Source organism: Bos javanicus, chromosome 24 (assembly GCF_032452875.1).
Source record: "Bos javanicus breed banteng chromosome 24, ARS-OSU_banteng_1.0, whole genome shotgun sequence".
NCBI lineage: Eukaryota > Metazoa > Chordata > Mammalia > Artiodactyla > Bovidae > Bos > Bos javanicus.
The window spans coordinates 25,731,187-25,751,770 of NC_083891.1; the positions used below are offsets into that span (position 1 = coordinate 25,731,187).

Sequence of the window (20,584 nt, forward strand, 5' to 3'; positions counted from 1 at the left end):
AGGTCATCTCCAAGGCCAGCAGGTGGTCATCAACCCTGGCTGCATATTAGAGCCCCCTGAGGAGCTGCTCAGCCTTCCCTGAAGACAAACTGGACCAACCACTCCTAGGTTCCCACAGGCTAGGAGAAGCTGCAGCGGATTCAAAGGGACAGTCTTTAACTGAGGGCCATTTTCACAGCCAGTGAGAACAAGGAAGGTTTTTAAGGGACAGTAATTGGTCCAAACTGTTTTTCAGAAAAATGTGGTAGACGGAGAATGAAGGGGGGTAGACACAGGAGGTGGGGGTGGGGAAGTCTACCCAGAAGGGATTGCCAGCATCTCGAAGAGAGGGAGGCAAGGCCGGCGGCAGCACAGGCCATAGGAAGGAAGGTCAGGGCCAGACTATAACAAAACCTTGCAACTGAGGAGGGCTGTAGCTCACTCTCTGAAAAGCAGAGTAATAGGAAGTCGTATGGGGCTTCCAGCAATCTGGAATTGCAGCAGTCACCCTGTTAAGGGAATATTATGGGTCTGTCATTCTGCTGGACTCACGGAATTAAGAGAGAAGCTCATATAGTCCAATGTCCTATGCCAAGGAATGTCCTAAAACAGTGGTAATATTTTTCTAGTCTATACAATAGGCAGACATAAATAGGTTTATGTTATTTCAGATGAAGGGTCTGTTGTAACCAAGTCTGTTAAATGGAAGTTTTACTGAATTATTTTGCAAACTTAGTTTATATATTCCCATTTCCTAGAAAAAGTTGCCGTTTTTCCCTTCCGAGGACTGTAGCTAATCCATTTAAAGTAAGTCGACAAATGCACAAGCCACTATTCAATGTATTCTTGTCTGTTCCTGAGTTTAAGTCAGGAAATGTGTTACTTTCTTGTGCTTAAAACAGGCACACTGATACATATATATCTATTAGTGTGTTTGTGTTTCTGTAGAAAGGATGATAGTTTGGAAGGAAATAAATCAACATGTTAAGAAAAGTCTCCTTAGGAAATGGGGCTGTGTTTTCAAAATTCTGTCTACTTTTGTGTGTGTTTTATATTTTATGTAGAGAAGTGATATTATTATTTGTAAGTGAATAAGGTTTATTTATGACAGTTTCGGCTAACATAAAGTAACAGTTTTGGTGAATACAGAATGTTTTTCCCACTGAAAGGAAATCAGACCTTACCTTAACTACTTTCAGGATACCTTCGTTAGTTCTGAGATCAGTTTCTATTTCAAACCAATGCCCTTCATTTCCAGACGTGAAGAAGAAGTCTGCAAGCCAATTATCAGTGAACTCTTCGTCCAAATCTATTACTTGAATTCGAAGCAACTCAGAACTTAAAGTGTTTTCTTCAATCCTTGCTAAATACTGAAAAAAAGCAGAATTTAAGTTTCAATGTCAGGTTTTATCTAAAAGAATTATATTCATTCTGAATGGCATTAGTCATTAATTCCCAAATTATGTATTGGCTCTTTGCTGGTCCCTGAATTCTTATCTTTTACAATAGTTTATTTTAAAAGAAAAGTGCAGAGAATGTAACTAAAAGCCAGCAAGCCAGCAAATCCCAAATTATGGTGGTAAGGTATAACATAATATATATATAAACATATATATATAATTATTTTATAATTATGTTCTAAGTAATTATTTTTCAAGGAATAAAAGGCACACCTGTGATTCTCTGAATGTGGGGAAATTATCATTGACATCTTTCACTTTAATGCTACATTCACACTGAGATGATAGTCCTTCTCCATCTCTGTCTGCACCACTCACAACCAGGCGATAGCTGCTAACTTGCTAAATTTGGGGAAAAAAAGAAAAATGATTAATCTCTAGTGTCAGGGATATGAATGACAACTACTTGCTTCCTATGGGAAGGAAGTGAAAATATTTAAACTCATGGTTCGTTCTCTAGAAGGACCACATGCACTTTCATTGTCCACCATAGACGAAGCACGTGGGGCACAGGAGGAAGTCTTTATGGGGCTGATACAAGTTTTCTCTTTTGTGAGCTTCTTAGGGCAGGAAAGTGCACTAAGAGCAGAAACGGACAATGAGGATGGTACTCTGTTTATCTGAGGGAAGCTCATTTATGGAGCTTCCTTACTGGTCTGTTTGGAAAATCACTTGTGGAAAAGTAATACAGAGTCTGATGGGGTCTTGTGCGTTGTTGGAGATGTGTCGATAGAACAATGGAGAAGAGAGAGTAAGGGGATTCTTTTTTCTGTTTCCCTTGTGGCCGCTCCATGTGGTTTGTGGGACCTTAGTTTCTTAACCAAGGATTGAATCCGGTTGCTCAGCAGAGAGAGCATGAAGCTCTACCATGGGACCATCAGGTAATTCCTGGGGATTCTCTAGTGTTCTAGAAACAGGAGTAAAATGGAAAGAAGTCAGGAGAAAAAGCACAGCATCAGAGAAGGCTTTATTCCAGATACGAATTTCTCCCTAGGAAGTTTCCTTTTCCTCCATCACATGAGGGATTAGCCCCAGTTCAGTCTCTGTCCGTGGATACAATGCCTTCTCTTATTCCCTCAGTTTAACTTCCATGGATGTGGGATACTCATTTATTGAGGTACAGTCGATTGTGCAGGTCTCAGACACACAACCCACCCCAGCAAAATCACAGTAGGATGCGAGGAGCGTCCCTCAGTTGGGTCAGTTGAATCCAGAGAACCCCTCTTCCTTCCCTCTTTCCTTCTTAGGTAGAAGGGAGTCACCTCTCTTGGGTTGCTTACAACTGAATCCTGAGTTACTGAATGCTCCCAAGAGCCTTGCTTTACCTCTCGATCAAGTGAATTGGTCAAAGTGCGGACTTCCCCTGTGTGTCTGCTTAGGAGGAACATGGATGTGCCTGCAGGTTCCTGAGAGATGATTTTGAAGGCAATTTTAGAGTTCAGGTGGTTCGGTTCATCTGCATCTGTGGCATTTAGTATCATCACCAGTGAGTCTAGGAGTACAGAAGTTCATTAAAGGCTATGTAAAGATTGACATTATGTTCACGTTAAATATCCAACACCATTTCAAATTGATCTTTGTCTTTTAAGATCTTAAAACTATCTGTATGCCAAAAAACTACATGTCACGTGCAGTATCTCTTAGTCAGGTGACGGAGTCAGTTGACCTGTGCTGCCTTCCATAAAAATCCTCCACTTCTCACTAAGCCTTGGTTGGTTGTGTTGAGGTTGAGACCGTTTCCTCTTCATTTTTTTACCCTTGCTGAATGGCTTTATGTTCTCCCTTTCCCCCCAGTTATCCATGTAAGGAGAGTGTCTCTGTCTCTTATAATCTAAGAAGGCCCAGCTGATGCATCTGGGTTGTCTAAAGCCCCCTCTTCAGCTTTGTGACTAGAATAAGCTTTGACTTGATAACACAGCCATAGCCTAGAAGTACAATGGCAGTGGATAAGTAGCTCAATCACAAATATTAGCAAGGAAGACCCAGACTGTCTTCATGGATTTTTCTACAAAGCTACTGATGAAACTAAGAGAATAAAATGATGTATGATAATCATGCTTGTATCTGAAAGTTAAACAAAAATAATTAAAAGTGGTAGTTACTGCCGAAGACTTACTCGAAGCACTATTTTCTTCAATTTCACCCTGGAATATGCTTTGTGAAAATACTGGAGCATTGTCATTTATATCTAAAATTTTGACTGTTAGTATAAGTGGTTTTTCTACGTCTTGTCCTAGGGCGTTGAGAGCACGACACGTAATCTAGAAAAGGAGAGGACACATTAATGGATGTTCTACAACACCAGTTTGCTTATTATTAAAACTTGTCGAGATAAGGCCTCTCCTAGCATGTACAGCGGAGAAGGCAATGGTACCCCACTCCAGTACTCTTGCCTGGAAAATCCCATGGACCGAGGAGCCTGGTAGGCTGCAGTCCATGGGGTCACTAAGAGTCAGGCACGACTGAACGACTTCACTTTCACTTTTCACTTTCATGCATTGGAGAAGGAAATGGCAACCCACTCCAGTGTTCTTGCCTGGAGAATCCCAGGGACGGGGGAGCCTGGTGGGCTGCCGTCTCTGGGGTTGCACAGAGTCAGACATGACTGAAGCGACTTAGCAGCAGCAGCAGCAGCAGCATATACAGTTCTTTTGTGCAAAGAGGAAAAATATTTTTCACAAAGAGGAGACAAAGTAGGGAAGTGTCTACTCTGGGTAGACTAGTTGGCCAAGTTACCCCTTCTTGTGGGCTGCTACTGTTAGCCTGAAAGTCTTGGCCAGAAGCATGCTGGAGTTCAGTGTTCATACACCCTCCTGGGTTGTTCCTTCAGGGGCACAACCTTCAGAAGCTCTTTGTTTTATTTGTTTTTTTTACTTTTACGCTGCACATTGCAGCCTGTGGGATTTTAGTTTCCCAACCAGGGATTGAACCTGCAGCCCCTGCAGTGGAAGCCCAGAGTCCTGACCAGTGGATCACCAGGAACATCCAAGGAAGGCTCTTTGTTATTTGATGGTGGATGGATTCATGCACTGATATCCTTCTAGATTAACCTTCTAAAGTCATTGCCACAAGGGAAAGGGTGATATCGAGGACGCACACTTACCTGGAAGCTTGGGGTTACTTCTCTATCAACTATGGCTGTTATGTTAATTTCCCCAGTGTTTCTGTCAACGACAAAGATTCCAAAAGGGGGCTGATCAATTCCTATTCCCGAGATGTGGTAGGTAATTTTCTGGGTTGCTTCGAAGTCTGAAGTAATCTGCAGTCCAAAATACCCAAAATGTTAAGGTGATCATCACTCAGGCCTCTTCCTTACCCCCTGTGCTCCACACTCTCAAGTCATCTGTTCATTTTATTCATGCTTTCTGACACTGTGTTGTTTATTTTTTTGCCTTGATAGCTACTAGGAATATGAAATAAAGTCAAATTGTTTCCTCTGTTGGCCAGTATGGACCAACGTACCTTAACCTTTCCAGCCTTAGAATATTTGCCCAGACTGTGGTCACCATGGTGATGTTAAAAGGTTGAGAGAAAGTCAAGGACAAGGCTACTACTGAATGCCTCCTTGCTTAGCAGATAACACACACACACAAAAGACATTTAGTTTTAAATAGGAGAAGCTGGAGAAAAAAATGGAAAGTGATAATATACTAAGTGTTAAAAATATTAGAATGAATTGCTTTTATTATTATTAATCTTTAAATTTTTAATAGGGAAAATTTCAAATATATTATAAAGTTAGAATGTATAATGAACCTGATATATCTCATCACCCAGCTTCAACAGTTCTGAATACATGGCCAATCCAATGTTGATTGTCAACCATCTTTAATTGTCTTATTGCTGTATATTGGTTTGCTATGATTTCAAATCTACTTTTTTGTTTTTATCTAGGAATAGAGTTGCTTTAAGAGTGTGGTTGTTTGCATTGAGGAAGCTGTCAGGATGTTGTTGTGGATATCTGTGACTGTCAATATACATTCAGCTCGGCTCTTGCTGAGCAACACTGGGGCTTATTGATACAAGTGCGTGGAGAAGTCACTATGGCTGGGAGACATTTAAGCTTTAAATAAGAACAGTTTGTGAGGACTTCTTGAGAGTGTTCAGTCTGGGCAAGGCAACTCTTAGCTGATCTAAGTGCCTCTCTGAAGAGCTTGGGGCATTAGCTCCTGCCTGGGCAAGGCATCTTTTGCCTGGCAGTGGTGAAAACTGTAATCTTGCTTGCCACTACCTCTGTTCCCTAGCAGCGTGCTCTAGTGATAAGGGACTTTTGCTTTTGCACTGGCAGCCAGACATCAGCTGTGACTGACTAAACTGACTCTCATGAGAACCAACTGGTAGAAAGGTCCACCTCAACTTAATCTGGACTCTATGCCTTTAACCTCTCTTGCCTGGAACAATAGTGTGATTAATCTGCACTTGATTAGGAGTATGGTATTTTTGGGTTTATTGAGAGACATTATCCTGAATGTTTTCAGCTTGTGAAATTGTCATAACTCCTGCAGTGAACCCGTGTTAAATACATTATTGGTAAAGACAGTCACATTCTCTGAGGATAATTTGCTGCCCCAAACAAAGCACTTGGCCATATACATTTTTCTATTCATTTGCTAGAATCTGAATCCCAAAAGGCATATCCATTGAAATATATTGAAATGGCTCTTAATTATTTTTAATTACTCTGGAAGCTGTAACTCCTTCATCTTTCTCTTTTAAATTGATATTATTAATACCATTATTGTTGTATTTTTTGTGTTATTGAAAATACCAGATTATTTGTTCTATGGACTCCTCAATTTGTATCTTACTAATTGGAATTTCCGCATTATTCTAATTTACACCTAGTACATTTATTCTCAAAACTCACATTGCTTCTGCTCGTAAGACTTACTTTGGCAATTGGATTTCTGTTCGAGTTGTCTTCTCCTTCTCTGCAGGGTCTTGCGAATTTCACCCACTCACGTTTGTATCTCCTTTTGCCTTGTATTGCGGTCTCATATTCTTCGTATTGTCCTTTTGTCTTATTCAAAAAGGGATTATATTTTATTATGCACATTGTTGGAAATTTTTGCTTTGAGTATTAATTACAGACACCTAGGTTGGGGAGTCTCCTATGTTTCAAGATATTTAAAATGGTTAAATACCCAATTTTCTCTCCCTTACACTATCATGCAAAGAAGAAACAGTAAATAACTAACACAGCTACAGAGCTATATGATTTTTAATATTAGCATTTAACCATATTTTATATTTCCTATATATATTGCACAACATCTAACTGTTCTGGGCACAAATACTGGTTTATCAGTTGATATTTTTAAGATAAGACAAAAGAATGCATGAGGTAAATTACAATAATGATATCGATTCATGCTAGTATTAAAGTATTACTAGGTTAGTTGTTAGAATTGTATTTTCACAATTAAATTATTTAGTAATTTTTAATATTAAATAAATATTTATTTTTCCAGTACAATTTTTAAACTAAACTATTTTAATTGCAAAAATCTTTTTCATACTTTACCTGTATTCTCAATTCTCCATGAACCAAAAGAACCACCTGTAGACATTTAAATAAAGTCAAATTAAACATGAATTCTTCAAATAAGTAATTACATAAGATAATAATTCTGATTTTTACATTCTGCTGTTCATATTGTAGTTGTTTCTGTTTCAAGAGGGAGGGAACACAGGTATACCTATGGCTGACTCATATTGATATATAGCAGAAACCAGCACAACATTGTAAAGCAATTATCCTCCAATTAAAAATAATAAAAATAGGAAAGAGGTAGATTTGGAGAAGCAGTATTCAAAGAGCAAAAAAGAAAATAGTCTTCATGTAAATAGTTCCTTCAGTTGTGTAATCTAATTGTAGAATTTTAATGATGTTCAGGGGAATCTATTGGACTTTTCAAAATTCTAACAGTTGTTGCAACAACCAGACATTTCTTACCTGGCTGCTCTATAAACACTTCCCAGGAGCTATGGAAGCTATTGCTTTGGGAAACAATGGTGAGCATCATTCTAATAAGCTTCAGAAAGTACCACAGGAGATTATTAAAAGCTGTGACCTACTCTACCGACTTGGCAACGCTGTTTTCGTTAGTTGCAATTCCAGACCAAGGCATTTTCTTAGTCATATAAGAGTTGAGAGAATGGAAAGGAACTAGTCTAATTTAGGAAGAAGGCAATGGCAACCCACTCCAGTACTGTTGCCTGGAAAATCCCATGGATGGAGGAGCCTGGTAGGCTGCAGTCCATGGGGTCGCTAAGAGTCAGACATGACTGAGCGACTTCACTTTCACTTTCCACTTTCATGCATTGGAGAAGGAAATGGCAGCCCACTCCAGTGTTCTTGCCTGGAGAATCCCAGGGATGGGGGAGCCTGGCGGGCTGCCGCCTATGGGGTCGAGCAGAGTTGGACACGACTGAAGTGACTTAGCAGCAGCAGCAGCAGCAGTCTAATTTAGAGAATGAAATGTAAAAGATGGGGATGTGCTATTCCAATCACAAGTACTGTTTGCTATGGAATGGGGATTTGTGCATCTTTGCTCTACTAGTTCAATTTAAATTTGAGCTTAATTTTCCTACTGATCTAAAAGAAATAAAGATAAGATGAAGCCAGGCCAGGCTAGGTCTTCACCTTCTCAGGAGTATACAGAACCTTCATCTGTGTCATTTTCAGTGTTGTTTTCTACCTGGAATGCATTCTTCTTATCTTCACACACTTGAATACTGTATTACTCATCCTTGAAGATCATTTTAAGTTCCAACAGTCTCCATGAAACTGTCCTTACTGATGTCTCCTTTTCTAAGTTTGCACAACATATATTCTGTGCAATTTAGCCCATAATGGTTTACCGTGATTTATTATTTCTTATGGTTTTATGTGCATTATATGGTGTCGAGCCAAGAGAATTGCAAACTTTCCAAATGCGGTGCTTCTATATTATTATTATTGTTTTTTGCTATCCCTTACTGATCCCTTAGCAGATGTTTAAAAACTGTTTTCTGACTCACTGATTAATTTGAAGACAATCTGGAAGGAAAAAGATTATGAAAAATAAATCAGAACAAAAGAATTATGTTTTATGTGTCAGATGCTATTCATAGAGCTTTATGTTTACTATCTCATTTAACACAGCAGCCATCTGAAGGATACTGTAATCCGTCTTTCAGGGATGAAGAAAAAGAGAATACTCATGAAAAAATGAGTACTTTGCCCCAACTAACAGCCCTCAGATTTGAATCTCTGCAGCCTGACTCTAAAGTGTGCACATCACCACTACACTAGATTCTTAAGTCAGTGTAGATAAATAGAAAATAAAAACGAATCATAGAAAAAAAGTTATGTGATAGTCAATTTAGATTTCTTCCTGGCAAAGGCTGCAGTTAATCCTGAAACAATGTAGATTTATTACGTCGCTTATTTTGGAAGGCTATAATAAAGAGGCAAGTCCCAGTCTGAACCAAAGGAAAAATGATATCAGACGTAGGATGTGAGGACGCTTCCATTCTAAAAATTTCAGTAAAATCTTTATTTCAAAGGATGTTTGTTAAAACTGTCATGGAAAAAGACCATGACTTGTGGTTATAACAGATCTCAAAATTATTTTACAGCATTGCTGCTCTTTTTTAAACAGTACCATGAGTTACTTGGGGGCGTCCCAGGTCACACTAGTGAAAAAGAATCCGCCTGCCAATGCAGCAGACATAAGAGATGCAGGTTCGAACCCTGGGTTGGGAAGATCCTCTGAAGAAGGAAATGGCAACCCACTTCAGTATCCTTGCCTGGAAAGTTCCCTGGACAGAGAGGAGCCCAGTGGGCTGCAGTCCATGGAGTCGCAGAGAGTCAGACACGACTGAGTACATATGCACACATGCATTATGTGGGAGAAAAGATCAGGGCAGTGAAGTCACTGCACACCTTTCCCAGTTCCCAAGAACAACTCAGCCCCACGTGAGGGGAGGGAGGGACCAGGCATGATCCCTTTTACAGGAAAACTGGAGTCATCCTGAAAATATGAATCATGTTTGTACTAGCCCTGTGGAGAATGATTCTTCTAATAGACATTAAGACAAGATTTCTGTTTTTCTGGGAAGTGAAGGAAGGACAAACCCTAAACTGTGGAAATCGAGCATTGTGGACAGGTGTTTCTTACTTGTTAAGTCATTTCTTTGACTCCGAGCCCTTAAAGAAGCTACTCAGCCAAACCTTTACTCTTTCCCATCCTCTCTTTCAAAGTCAGCTCACCAGGAATGTTTTCCAATTTTTGGGAATATTGTGAAAATATAATCTTTGTTGTGTTTTTAGGAATATGGGGACAGTTACTAAGAACACTTTTGAATAATGCAGTGCTTTTTAAATATGTATTTAGACATTTAGTCATAGCTTTACATTATTCCCAAGTATTTAAAAAAAACTTTACTATTTGAGTTAATTAGTACTTACATGTAGCTACTTAGTTGTTTTAGTTACATTGTTCGTATAATTATTTTGTATATCTACTAAATATTTCAATAGCTTCTTGATAATGTAAATCAATTAAGTTGTCTTTTTTGTAGCCTAGAGTCTAGAAGATAGCAGCGTGGAGAAAACACTCTGTATCTTGTGAATTTATTTTTCTTTCTTCCCTGTGTTCTCTGGTTATGGTTTTATAATTTTGACTGTATGATTTATAAAGCAGTGATATGGTCTAAATGCCTTGGTATACATAAGAATTAGAAATGTTTTATTAAAAGCAAATAAGATTTTTAAGTTAATAAAAAGCATGCGACATAAAGTGGTTTGATATTCATGTGTCCTATTTGCTAACTAAAATGTATGTAGTTATATCATTAAGATTCCTATTGAGTATGGTAGGTTTGTAATAAATTTATTTTGAGGATATGGGTGACTGGATTTTTAAAAATCTTATATAATAACAGTTGCTTTTTACTGGTTTGGCTAAGGTTTTGTTTAGAGTACTCTGAAACTTCAGAGTGGGGAAGGAAGGTCAGACTGTTTGAGTATGCATTGGATTCAGGAAGCCAGTCCTAGCCAGCATAAGGCATGGCCATTTTTCTCTGCATGCGATAAGATCACACCCACTCCTCTCTGGGAAATTTGCAAAATGAGCTGGGTAATTGAAAGGAATCATTACAAATTTTAAACTTGATTTTTAAAATTAATAATTATTTTTGAAAAATTCATGAAATATATGTATGTATATATGTTGGTGATACTATTTTTATAATTGGTTAGATGCAAGATTATGTGTCAGATTAGAGAGATCAATAGATATGTATCAAATTTTTGAAATTAAGATTTAAAAAAATCCAGAAGTATTTTAATAAGCTTCATGTTTATCAAGGAAATTTCCTTAATTGAATGAAAATATTTATGTTTAATTACTTAAGAAGTATTTAATTTAGGAGAGTTCAACACTTTAATAACTGATGTTTAGAGTAAATTCAATTTAGAAAATTAAGCCCTTTTTCAGGAGCTCATTTTAAGTACTCTGTAAGACACAGTTTTTTCCCAGGTGGCTCAGTGCTAAAGAATCCACCAGCCAATGCAGGAGACGTAAGAGATGCGGGTTTGATCCCTGGGGTGGGAAGATCCTCTGGAGAAGGAAATGTCAACCCACTGCAATATTCTTGCCTGAGAAATCCCATGGACAGAGGAGCCTTGCGGGCCATAGTCCATGGGGTCACAAAGAGTCAGACACAACTTAGTCATTAGACAACAAGAACAAAGATGCAGTTAAGTGTAGAAATACAAAACTGGACATTGGATCCTGAATCCCTCAATTAAAATCCTAGTCTCATCATGTACTAGCTGAAAAACTTGGGAACATTATCTAATTTTTCATCTATAAAATAGGTATAATAATTCTACTAACTTTATAGGTTTGTTGTGAGGATTAAATGAATTAACAGGTCTGAAACACATAGATGAACCCTAGCCTACAGTAACTGCTTAATAAGTGTTAATTACCTCTGGACGTAAAAAAGATGTAAAGAGCCACTGTGATATGATCTTTTATTATTATTACTCATGTCAAGGCACATAGAACTCTTTCTTGAGCCTCAGAAAGAGATAAGAACCAGTGTTCCACTGTCCAATGGTATGATTTGCCGCCTGTGCAACTCCAGGGGACATTGTTCACATTGTAGTGTATGTGAACATACCTCCTGGCATTGTGCAGTGTACAGCCTGGTCAACTGTGCAGCGGTCATACAAGGAACATGTGCACATTACACGGATTCAATTATTCAGAGTATAATTATGGATAGTAACCAGTAGCCTGTGTAATTCTTGTAATGAACTTCACAAAGCAAACCCTCTCCTTAGGCTATCAGATTGACTCTTAACTGGAAAGGAAGAGCCAAAGGCTAAGAGGTTTATGAGAAGCATCACGGACACCAAGTCTTCTAGTTCTAAATGAAAACCGGTTTTGAGTATTAAGCAACTGGGAATGGTAATTGATGGAAGTAAATAATCACATCTTTCCCAAGGTTTGCACGTCAGTCAGGGCTGGCGTGAATCGCTTGGCAAGGTTATTCTGATTTTAGAATTTTAACTGTTGGAGAGGTTCAGGAGGAAATTAATTTTCATATATTCACCAGCATTGGAAATTGGATTGCTTCATCAATGAAGAGAAGGAAGGATATGTCGAAGATTTTCCTTCTGTTAAAAATCTGGGCCACTTAGCATACAATTCTTTTCCTAACAATTTGCTTTCTGGATGTTCTCTAGAGAAAGTGGTTGAAGGGTGTTCTGCTGTATTTGGGGCTTCCCTCATAGCTCAGTCAGTAAAGAATCTGCCTGCAATATCGGAAACCCTGGTTCGATCCCTGGGTCGGGAAGATCCTCTGGAGAAAGAAATGGCAACCCACTCCAGTCTTCTCGCCTGGAGAATTCCATGTACAGAGGAGCCTGGCAGGGTATAGTCCATGGGATCCTAATAGTTGGACATGACTTAGTGACTAAATCACCACCACTGCTATATTTAGAACACATTCTAACTCAGAGCTTGGTATTTAAACTACTATATTTTTTTCTCAGCATGAACACTATTAACTTGTTTAAAACATTGTGCTTTAAACATCTTTGGATTTCAAACGCTTGTATGAGTTTTGTAATGAGTAAATCTTTACATAATAATATTGTAACATGAAATTAAATGGCTTATTGTTCAGATGCTATAGGAGTGTTATTCGACAGACCGTGTTTCAGATTTAATGGACTTCTGTAATACTGACCAGTAGTCTCCTTTGAAGAAAACATTGTTTTGAAAAGTTTAAATCTTTGAAGACAAGTATTTTTCAATCACAAAACCTTTCCCCAAAATGTTTACTTGGTATTGTGCAAAACGGATCAAGCAAACATGGGAGACAGAGAAGTGTTACATTTTACAACATGTTAGTGTTCCTCACACAGTCCCCTCTCAATGAATCTAGAGGACTAAAGCAGTTACAATTTGGGGTAATGCTCCAAGTTTAAAATTGTGTTATTTCCCTATACCCACTATCATTTAAAATTCAGGTTTAATTTTTTTCTGCCAATTTTCAAAAAATTAATCTCATAACTGTTTTTGATATGCCCTTTCACTCAAGAAAAATTTAGGTTCTTGACATTAAAACTAATGTCAGTAGTTGTTTAAAATAGGAAGGCAGACTATTAAGGCGTTATCAAGTTTCATCTTCATTACTAAAATATTACAAATAATAGGAAGTAGAGTCCTACAAAGCACTTTATATTTTCCGGAACACTTTTTTGCATTCATTGCTGTTTCATTTTTACTATGGTCATTCTCATTAGTCAGGGGGATATGATTATTCTTATTTGACAGCTGAGGAAGCAAAACCTGGAGTGAGTCAGTGGTACAGGCATAGGCTGAAGTCTGTGATTTAGCTTTTATGTATCACCTCTCTAGGCAACCTTTGTGTGGTCATAGGTTGGTGGAATTAACTCAAAACCTCCGAACAGGTCTTCCAACTTTCACACCCCACCCTTCAATAACAAAAGATGTACATTCCCACTCCACAATGCTTTTAAGGACATTGTTCTTCTCCCATCACCACACCATTTCGAAACTCTGGGTGGCTCCCCACTTCTAAAAGAATTTCACTGCCCTTCACAGAATGCACTTTTCTGTCTGACCCTCATCTGCTCTTCTAACTCACATCCGGATTCTCCAAGGCAGCCAAACTAGCCCTTGCCCCTAGGCAAGCGCTGCAGTTGCACCTGCCTTTGCTCATGCTGGGCTGATGACAAAATATATGTCCCTGTGGCCCATCTATATTTATCAGAGAGCAGCCCGAATCTCTTCTGGTCCATGAAACCTGGTTTGCCTACTTTAAAAAGAATTTTTTTTGATGTGTACTGTTTTCTAAGTCTTTATTGAATTTGTTACAATACTGTTTCTGTACTTTTTATGTTTTGGTTTTTTGGCCCCAAGGCATGCAGGATCTTAGCTTCCCAACTAGGGATTGAACCCACACCCTTTGGAAGGCAAAGTCTTAACCACTGGACCACCAGGGAAGTCCCTGCCTACCTCACTTCTGACTGACACTGCCTTCCACTAATGGGATTAAGAGTAGACCAGCACTGTCCAGTTGAAATAAAGTAACCAATGTGAATCACTTATCGAATTTTAAATTTTTTAACATTCATATTAAAAAAGGTTAAAAAGGTGAAATTAATTTTTTCAACATATTTTTAACAAATGTACCCAAAATACTGTCATTTCAATTTTTGTCGACATAAAAATTATTGATGACATATTTTATGTTCTTTTCTGGGCTTCCCCTGTGGCTCAGTGGTAAAGAATCTGCCTGCAGTTCAGGAGACACAGGTTCAATCCCTGGGTCGAGAAGATCCCCTGGAGGAAGGCATGGCAACCCACTCCAGTATTCTTGCCTGGAGAATCCCATGAACTGAGGAGCCTGGCAGGCTGCAGTCCATAGGGTTGCAAAGAATTGGATGCAACTGAGCACATATGCATGCATGTTCTCTTTTTTTTTCATACAGAGTCTTCAAAATATAATGTATACTTTATGCTTAACAGCACATCTCAATACAGATCAACCACGTTTCATGTGGTTAATAGCCACATGTGGCTAGTGGCTACTGTATTGGACAGAGCAGTTCTAGACCACTTAAATAATTATATATGACATTATATTGTGTAAATAACTTGTGTGTTTTCGTATGTGAGCCTGCAAAATTTTCCTGAGGGAGCATCCCCCATGACTAGGATTATAGAGGCACTGTGGTAAGGGTTATAGTTTAGAGAGGCCTCATTCAATCATTCATTTACCCATTCTTTGAACAATTGTGTGTCCACTGTAAGGTAGATTTTATGGTAGGCATTGGGGATGCAAAGAGGAATAAAACAGCCCTCTGTGTAAGGATCTTACAGCCACTCCAGAACCAGAAGGGTAACTGAGAGGGGTACACATCAGAGAAGGGAAAGAAACTCCCCTAAGCATGTGGCAGTCCAATTCTGCAACAACACTTCCAGCACACCCTGCCGCATATCCCCTAACTTCCCAGGCTGGTCATTGATCGGGACAGATGGCTGATCAGGCTACCTACAGTTCATTTAGTTCAGAAATGACCATCTGGAAAGGCGGGGAAGTCATACAACTGCCAGATTTCTCTTTACAACATTCTTGGGTCAATTAGATTCATTAGATTGCCCAAACAGTTAGTTACACTGTCATAATAGAAATAGACTCGAACAGAAGGGTGTGATACCAATTTTCTGCTTGACCATTGCCATGACAGAGAAGGCTAAGAAATGCTGGCTAACAGGCAGTCTATTCTAATTTTAAGCATATTTAATTTTTAGAAAGTTCTTTCTTGAGATCTATCTCCCTGTAACTTCTTGAAGTCCAATTATCTCAATTTTTTAGATGAGGACATGAGGGAAACTGATGCTTAGGCAAACCCAACTTATTGTTGATAAAATGAGGAATTAGTATTAGGGATTTAAAAAATATTCATTATGGTGTATTTCACTATTTTGATATCTATGTGGAACTGATAATATTGTGACCAGTTTTTTCCTTCACTAAAACAATACAGTTAAGGAGCACACTAGTCTGTAACATCTAGTCTAGTTCTTTGCTCTCCAGATTCCACTACTCTTTTATCTAATACTATATAAAACTTTCCCAGTCAGCAAAAGTTTTACTTTTCTGGAAAACTGGCTTATAAAATATTTTTTCTCCCTAAAGATTAGATATCTTTTGCACATAATGGCTAAACATAAACATTCTTTTCTTAATAACCCTCCCAACTTCTCCAGAATCAAACATTGCTTTGATTTTAATTCAATGGTCTTAGACTACTTAAAAACATGTCAGGTATCAAGACCAGGCATGTACAATTCTTAGCCATGTGCTTAAGAGGTATATATAACCTTGGGAAATAGACCTCATTCTCTTTTATGTGTTTTGCTTTGTGTAATAGAATAAAAGCCTGAACAAAAAGATGAATAAAAGCATGACTTTAAAGAAAGTGAAGATACTTTGGAAAATAGACCTGCAATCAGGATTAATTAGTTCTCCAACTAAATATGCTAAATGGCAACTTTCAAATTCGTTTCTATCTGGCTTAGTTTTCCATGTGAAAATACAGCACTGAAAAAAAAAAAAAAACAACAGCAACAAAAGGGGGAAATTGGTAATCTTTGCAGTTTCATTTTAAAATGTTTATTTCCACTGAACTCCTTTTAGAATTTATAATAGGGATTCAGCAATCAAATTAACATTCTCTAACAAGGAGGGAAACAGGAAAGTTTGCAATTATTAGCGGGGCGGGGGGCGGAAAAAAAGGACTTACCATTAAAATGGCCAGAGCCCCTGTGGTTCTGAAAGGGAGCCAAGCCATGGTTTCTGATTTCCCTGGTGAACGAAGGGAGCTGCCGCTTTGGTCCTTCCAACCGTCGGCATACGACGTCTCAAGAAAGCCCTTTCTCAGCGTCTCTCCTGTCTTCAGCAGTCTGCAGATGGCCTGTTATGCAGATCCTCCCCACCCTAAACCAAGGATTGGTCTCACCAGAAACGCTTGCATCACTTTTGCTCCCAGGTAAAAACTTAGACACACCTCAATTCCTGAAGCAATGAAATCCTTTGTTGGAAGCTGAAAGAGAAGTTCACAGGCTAAAAACCAGTTCTAATAGGAAGGTACCATATGAATAATAAACTAATCACAGTGTCGAAGGGCAAAATCTAGCCTTGACTACACTGTAAAAGGATCTAGTTGGCTGGTTCTCATGGTGCCAATTAAAACTGAAAAGTAAAACAAAACATCCAAAATTCCCCCGAATCTAACTTGTGGAAGAGCACTTATTTTTAGCTTGAGTGTGTGTGAGTAGATTTAAAGTTGAGCAAAATATATTTTCGGGGCTTCCCAGGTGGCACAGTGGTAAAGAATCTGTCTGCCAGTGCGGGAGACATTGGTTCGATCCCTGAGTTGGGAAGATCCCCGGGAGAAGGAAATGGCAACCCACTCCAGTATTCTTGCCTGAAAAATCCCATGAACAAAGGAGCTTGGTGGGCTACAGTCCATGAGGATCTCAAAGTGTTAGACATGACTGGGCGATTGAGCACACACACGCAAAATTTATTTTAGGTTTTAAGCAATATATATATTTTTTGAAAGAAACTGCAGATCTGAAGAAGAAAATCATCACATCAAGCAGTTGCTAATAATAGGATTTGAGTGAAAACAATTAGAAATAAAATTAGACTAAATACAAATGGTGCCTTGGATATTTGAAATCTGTAAACCATGTGTTGCAAAATCAGGTATCTGATAATACTCAGTTGACATCTTTCTGTTGTATTTCTTTTCATTTATAAATTTAAAAAAAAGTAGTTTGCAGGGACTTCCCTGGTGGCTCGGTGGTTAGGAATCCACCTCCCAGTGCAGGGGACGTGGGTTTGATCCTAGGTTGGAGAACTAAGATCCCACATGCTGTGGTGCAACTAAGCCTGTGTGCCACAACTACTGAAGCCTTTGTGCTTTCAGCATTCCAGGTTTTTTTTAAAGGTTTGGTAGAGGAACAATATTATCTTTATAAGTATTTGTGCATCAGGTTTTGGAAGCTTTTTAGTTTCAGAAAAACCATTTAATGAGAGTATTTCAGACAGAAAGGATTTCATAGTCAAGGAGTTGGGAAGAAACACCTTATAGGCAAAATGTTGTGCATTTGGGGGTTTTGTGTGTGTATTTTAAAACATTTTGGTAAAGCATACATAATAAAATTTACTATTTTAACTATTTTCAAGTTACAGCTGAGTGACATTAAATGTATTCACATTGTTGTACAGCCATCACTACCGCCCATTTCCAGAAAAAAATCTTGATTTTGTGATAAAGTTTTTGTAAATAAAGTTTTATTGGAACACAGCCACTCCCATTTGTTTATGTGGTGTAAATGGCTGACTTTGTGGTGAAAGGGCCAAGTTGAGGGGAGTTGAGAATGGACAGAGACTGTATGGCTGCAAAGCCAAAACTATTCAATACTAACTTATAGGAAATGGGCTTCTCTGGTGGCTCAGATAGTAAAGAATCTGCCTACAAGGCAGGAAACTCAGGTTTGATCCTGGGTTGGGAAGATCCCCTGGAGAAAATAATGGCAATCCACTCCAGTATTCTTGCCTGGAAAATCCCATGGACAGAGAATCCTAGTGGGCTATAGTCATGGGGTCACAAAGAGTCAGACACAACTTAGTGATTGAAGTTCTACCACCACCACCAATTTATAAGAAATGTTGGCTTTATTTATTTACTTTCAGAAAACACTTTATGACTGATGACTAACATTGTATACCTTAAATAGCATTTGTGGCAAATCTGTTGGGTATTGATGCTAATGGAGGAATAATTAGTGCATTGTTAAAAACTTGGAAATTTTCCAAAGCTCAGGTTTAATATCCTTTGTAGAATTCCTTCTAAGTTTCATAATGTGTATTTTATTCACTTTTTGATTAGAATCATAAAGTGAACAAATACTGAATCCTTTCTAACTTGGAAAGACTGAAGCACACGGCCAAGTCTTTCTTGAATTCGGAAGTGGTTTCTCCATGACAGGACTAGCTAACAAATTTAGGAGCATAGAAGCTGAGATGAGCTTTATTGAACTTATTACTGATGTGTGTAATGCATAGTTCAGCAATTGAAATGTTGGTTACTTGTGAATTTAGCATCTGAATTTGTTTAAAATTGGTGAGAGTTTTGGGTTTAGATGTTTGTGTACTGGGGCCATTTTATTATAAGATAATGAAAAGAAATACATATAAACTAGAAACTAGAATGGATTACCATAATATACTAGAACTTATTTTTGAATAAAGTGATTATGAATGTATTTAACTTTTTTCATTATGATTGTATACATTAAAAAATTTTTTTTAAAAAGAGCGTATTAGCTTTACAATTAGAAAAGAAAGTTCTTTAAAAATAATATGAGTACAGAAAGTCTTTATGTATAACATTCTAAACTTTGGGGCAGGGAAAAAGAGAAGAAATGAACTTCAGTTGCTTCCTTTTCTATAATATCTTGCAGTTTCTTCAAAGCAGAGTTAGTGGAGGATGAAGGAGCCTGTTATACTACAGTTCATGGGGTTGCAGAGTCAGACATTACTTAGAGAACAATTATTGTGCTAAAGACAAAAGAGATTTTAAAAATGATAGCAGTGAATTATGATATTCCTAGGAATACCCATAAATTGCATTGTGGACTAAATTCTAGGTATGGCTCATTTTTTTTCCTCCTGATTTGCCTTTCCTAAAATTCTAGTTCTTTGACAATTTTTATTAATTAGGCTTAAAAATATTAATTATCACTTTGCTTTTTCCTGACCTAAACACAGGTTAAGGATTTAACTGGTACTTCATTTTTGTATTTTGAAATGCCAGTAAGTAAATTCTTGGTTGGGTGGTGAAATAGAGTATGGGCACCCTTGTAGGAGAGTTATATACCATCCGTAGCCTGATGCAGGCTAAGTTAAGGAGGGTTGTAGAAAGGAAGGACATATCCCATTGTCCACTGGTGGGCAGACAGGACTCCCCTAATCTTCTAGGTGCTCTAGACAATACTTCAAGCTAGCACTTCTTTTTCTTTGCAGGATTGGTGAGCTCAGTAAGGTAATAAAACATCCTTGTATTGGGGCCACGTTTACCAGGCGAGAGGAAGGTAGACTGAGGTTACCCCTGATGGGTGGTGTCTTTCCTTTCTGGGCTCAGCGTGTTTTCACTTGCTAATTTGTTTGTTTTTGTTTGTGAAAAGGAAAGAAGGGAGGATTTTCCAGTGGTTTCTGTTTAGAGATTATGTTATTACTCTCCAAAGATAATGGAGAGTAATAACATATTATTTTGGAAACTTTATGTTTCCAAAGATAATGGCTTTGGAAACATAAGCCCCAACTGGAAGCTAGCTTTTACTGAAGAAGCTGAAATGAAAATGAGGATCCTAATGATAATAATCATAATCATTGGAAAGTATGTGTATACTGTGCTTCATTTCATGCATCGTATTAAAAATATAAGAATGGCACAATAGATACGATACATCATAGGTTAAAGAAGACACTGTTCTTCAATCTGCTGAAAGCTGAACAGATGAAATAAGAAATGAAGCAATGAGTGTTTATTTAAGTGGCAGTGGCTTCAGAGGTTCCCATGATGTCCCCAATGTTCCTAATTTCCTACAGGAGTTCTGTTATTCAAGTAGAGAATCTTAATAAGACTGCCTTCACTGGCAAGCCTTCACTGGTTTTTGCTTGTTTTGACTGGAAATGTATATCATGTATCTTACATGTCAGACATCACTACTTTTTGATATTTAATGGTTCTTGAATGTCCACCAATTCATGAATTAAAATATGGGTTCCACAAATTATGCATTAGCAAAATGTTACGCACATCCCCAAATGGCCTGTCACTGTAGTGATCCATCACTTTTTGTTATTCAAGATAATGGGAATCATGCACTTCCATTAAGATCATCACTTGAAGACATCCAGAAATGTCAAAGAACATCATAATTGTGCATTTGGAGAGAACAGCCTACAACTGTAAACATCAGTGAAAATAGAGCTTTGATCTAATTTTCTATTAGATGGTATGCAACATGGTCACC

At 38.0% G+C, this 20,584-nt stretch overlaps 1 protein-coding gene across 1 annotated transcript in view; it reads right to left on the minus strand.

Moving 5' to 3' along the window:
* DSG3 (desmoglein 3) overlaps window positions 1–16,575 on the minus strand; it is a 32,723-nt gene extending 16,148 nt beyond the window's left edge. Inside the window, exons 1-8 of the mRNA XM_061399678.1 lie at window positions 16,279–16,575; window positions 6,964–6,999; window positions 6,331–6,459; window positions 4,543–4,698; window positions 3,556–3,700; window positions 2,765–2,931; window positions 1,653–1,781; window positions 1,164–1,349 (exon numbers count right to left, since the gene is read on the minus strand). Of these exons, the coding sequence (XP_061255662.1) occupies window positions 1,164–1,349; window positions 1,653–1,781; window positions 2,765–2,931; window positions 3,556–3,700; window positions 4,543–4,698; window positions 6,331–6,459; window positions 6,964–6,999; window positions 16,279–16,326 (996 nt within the window). The 5' untranslated portion in view covers window positions 16,327–16,575. The remainder of the gene's footprint in view (window positions 1–1,163; window positions 1,350–1,652; window positions 1,782–2,764; window positions 2,932–3,555; window positions 3,701–4,542; window positions 4,699–6,330; window positions 6,460–6,963; window positions 7,000–16,278) is intronic.
* Window positions 16,576–20,584: the final 4,009 nt, after the last annotated feature.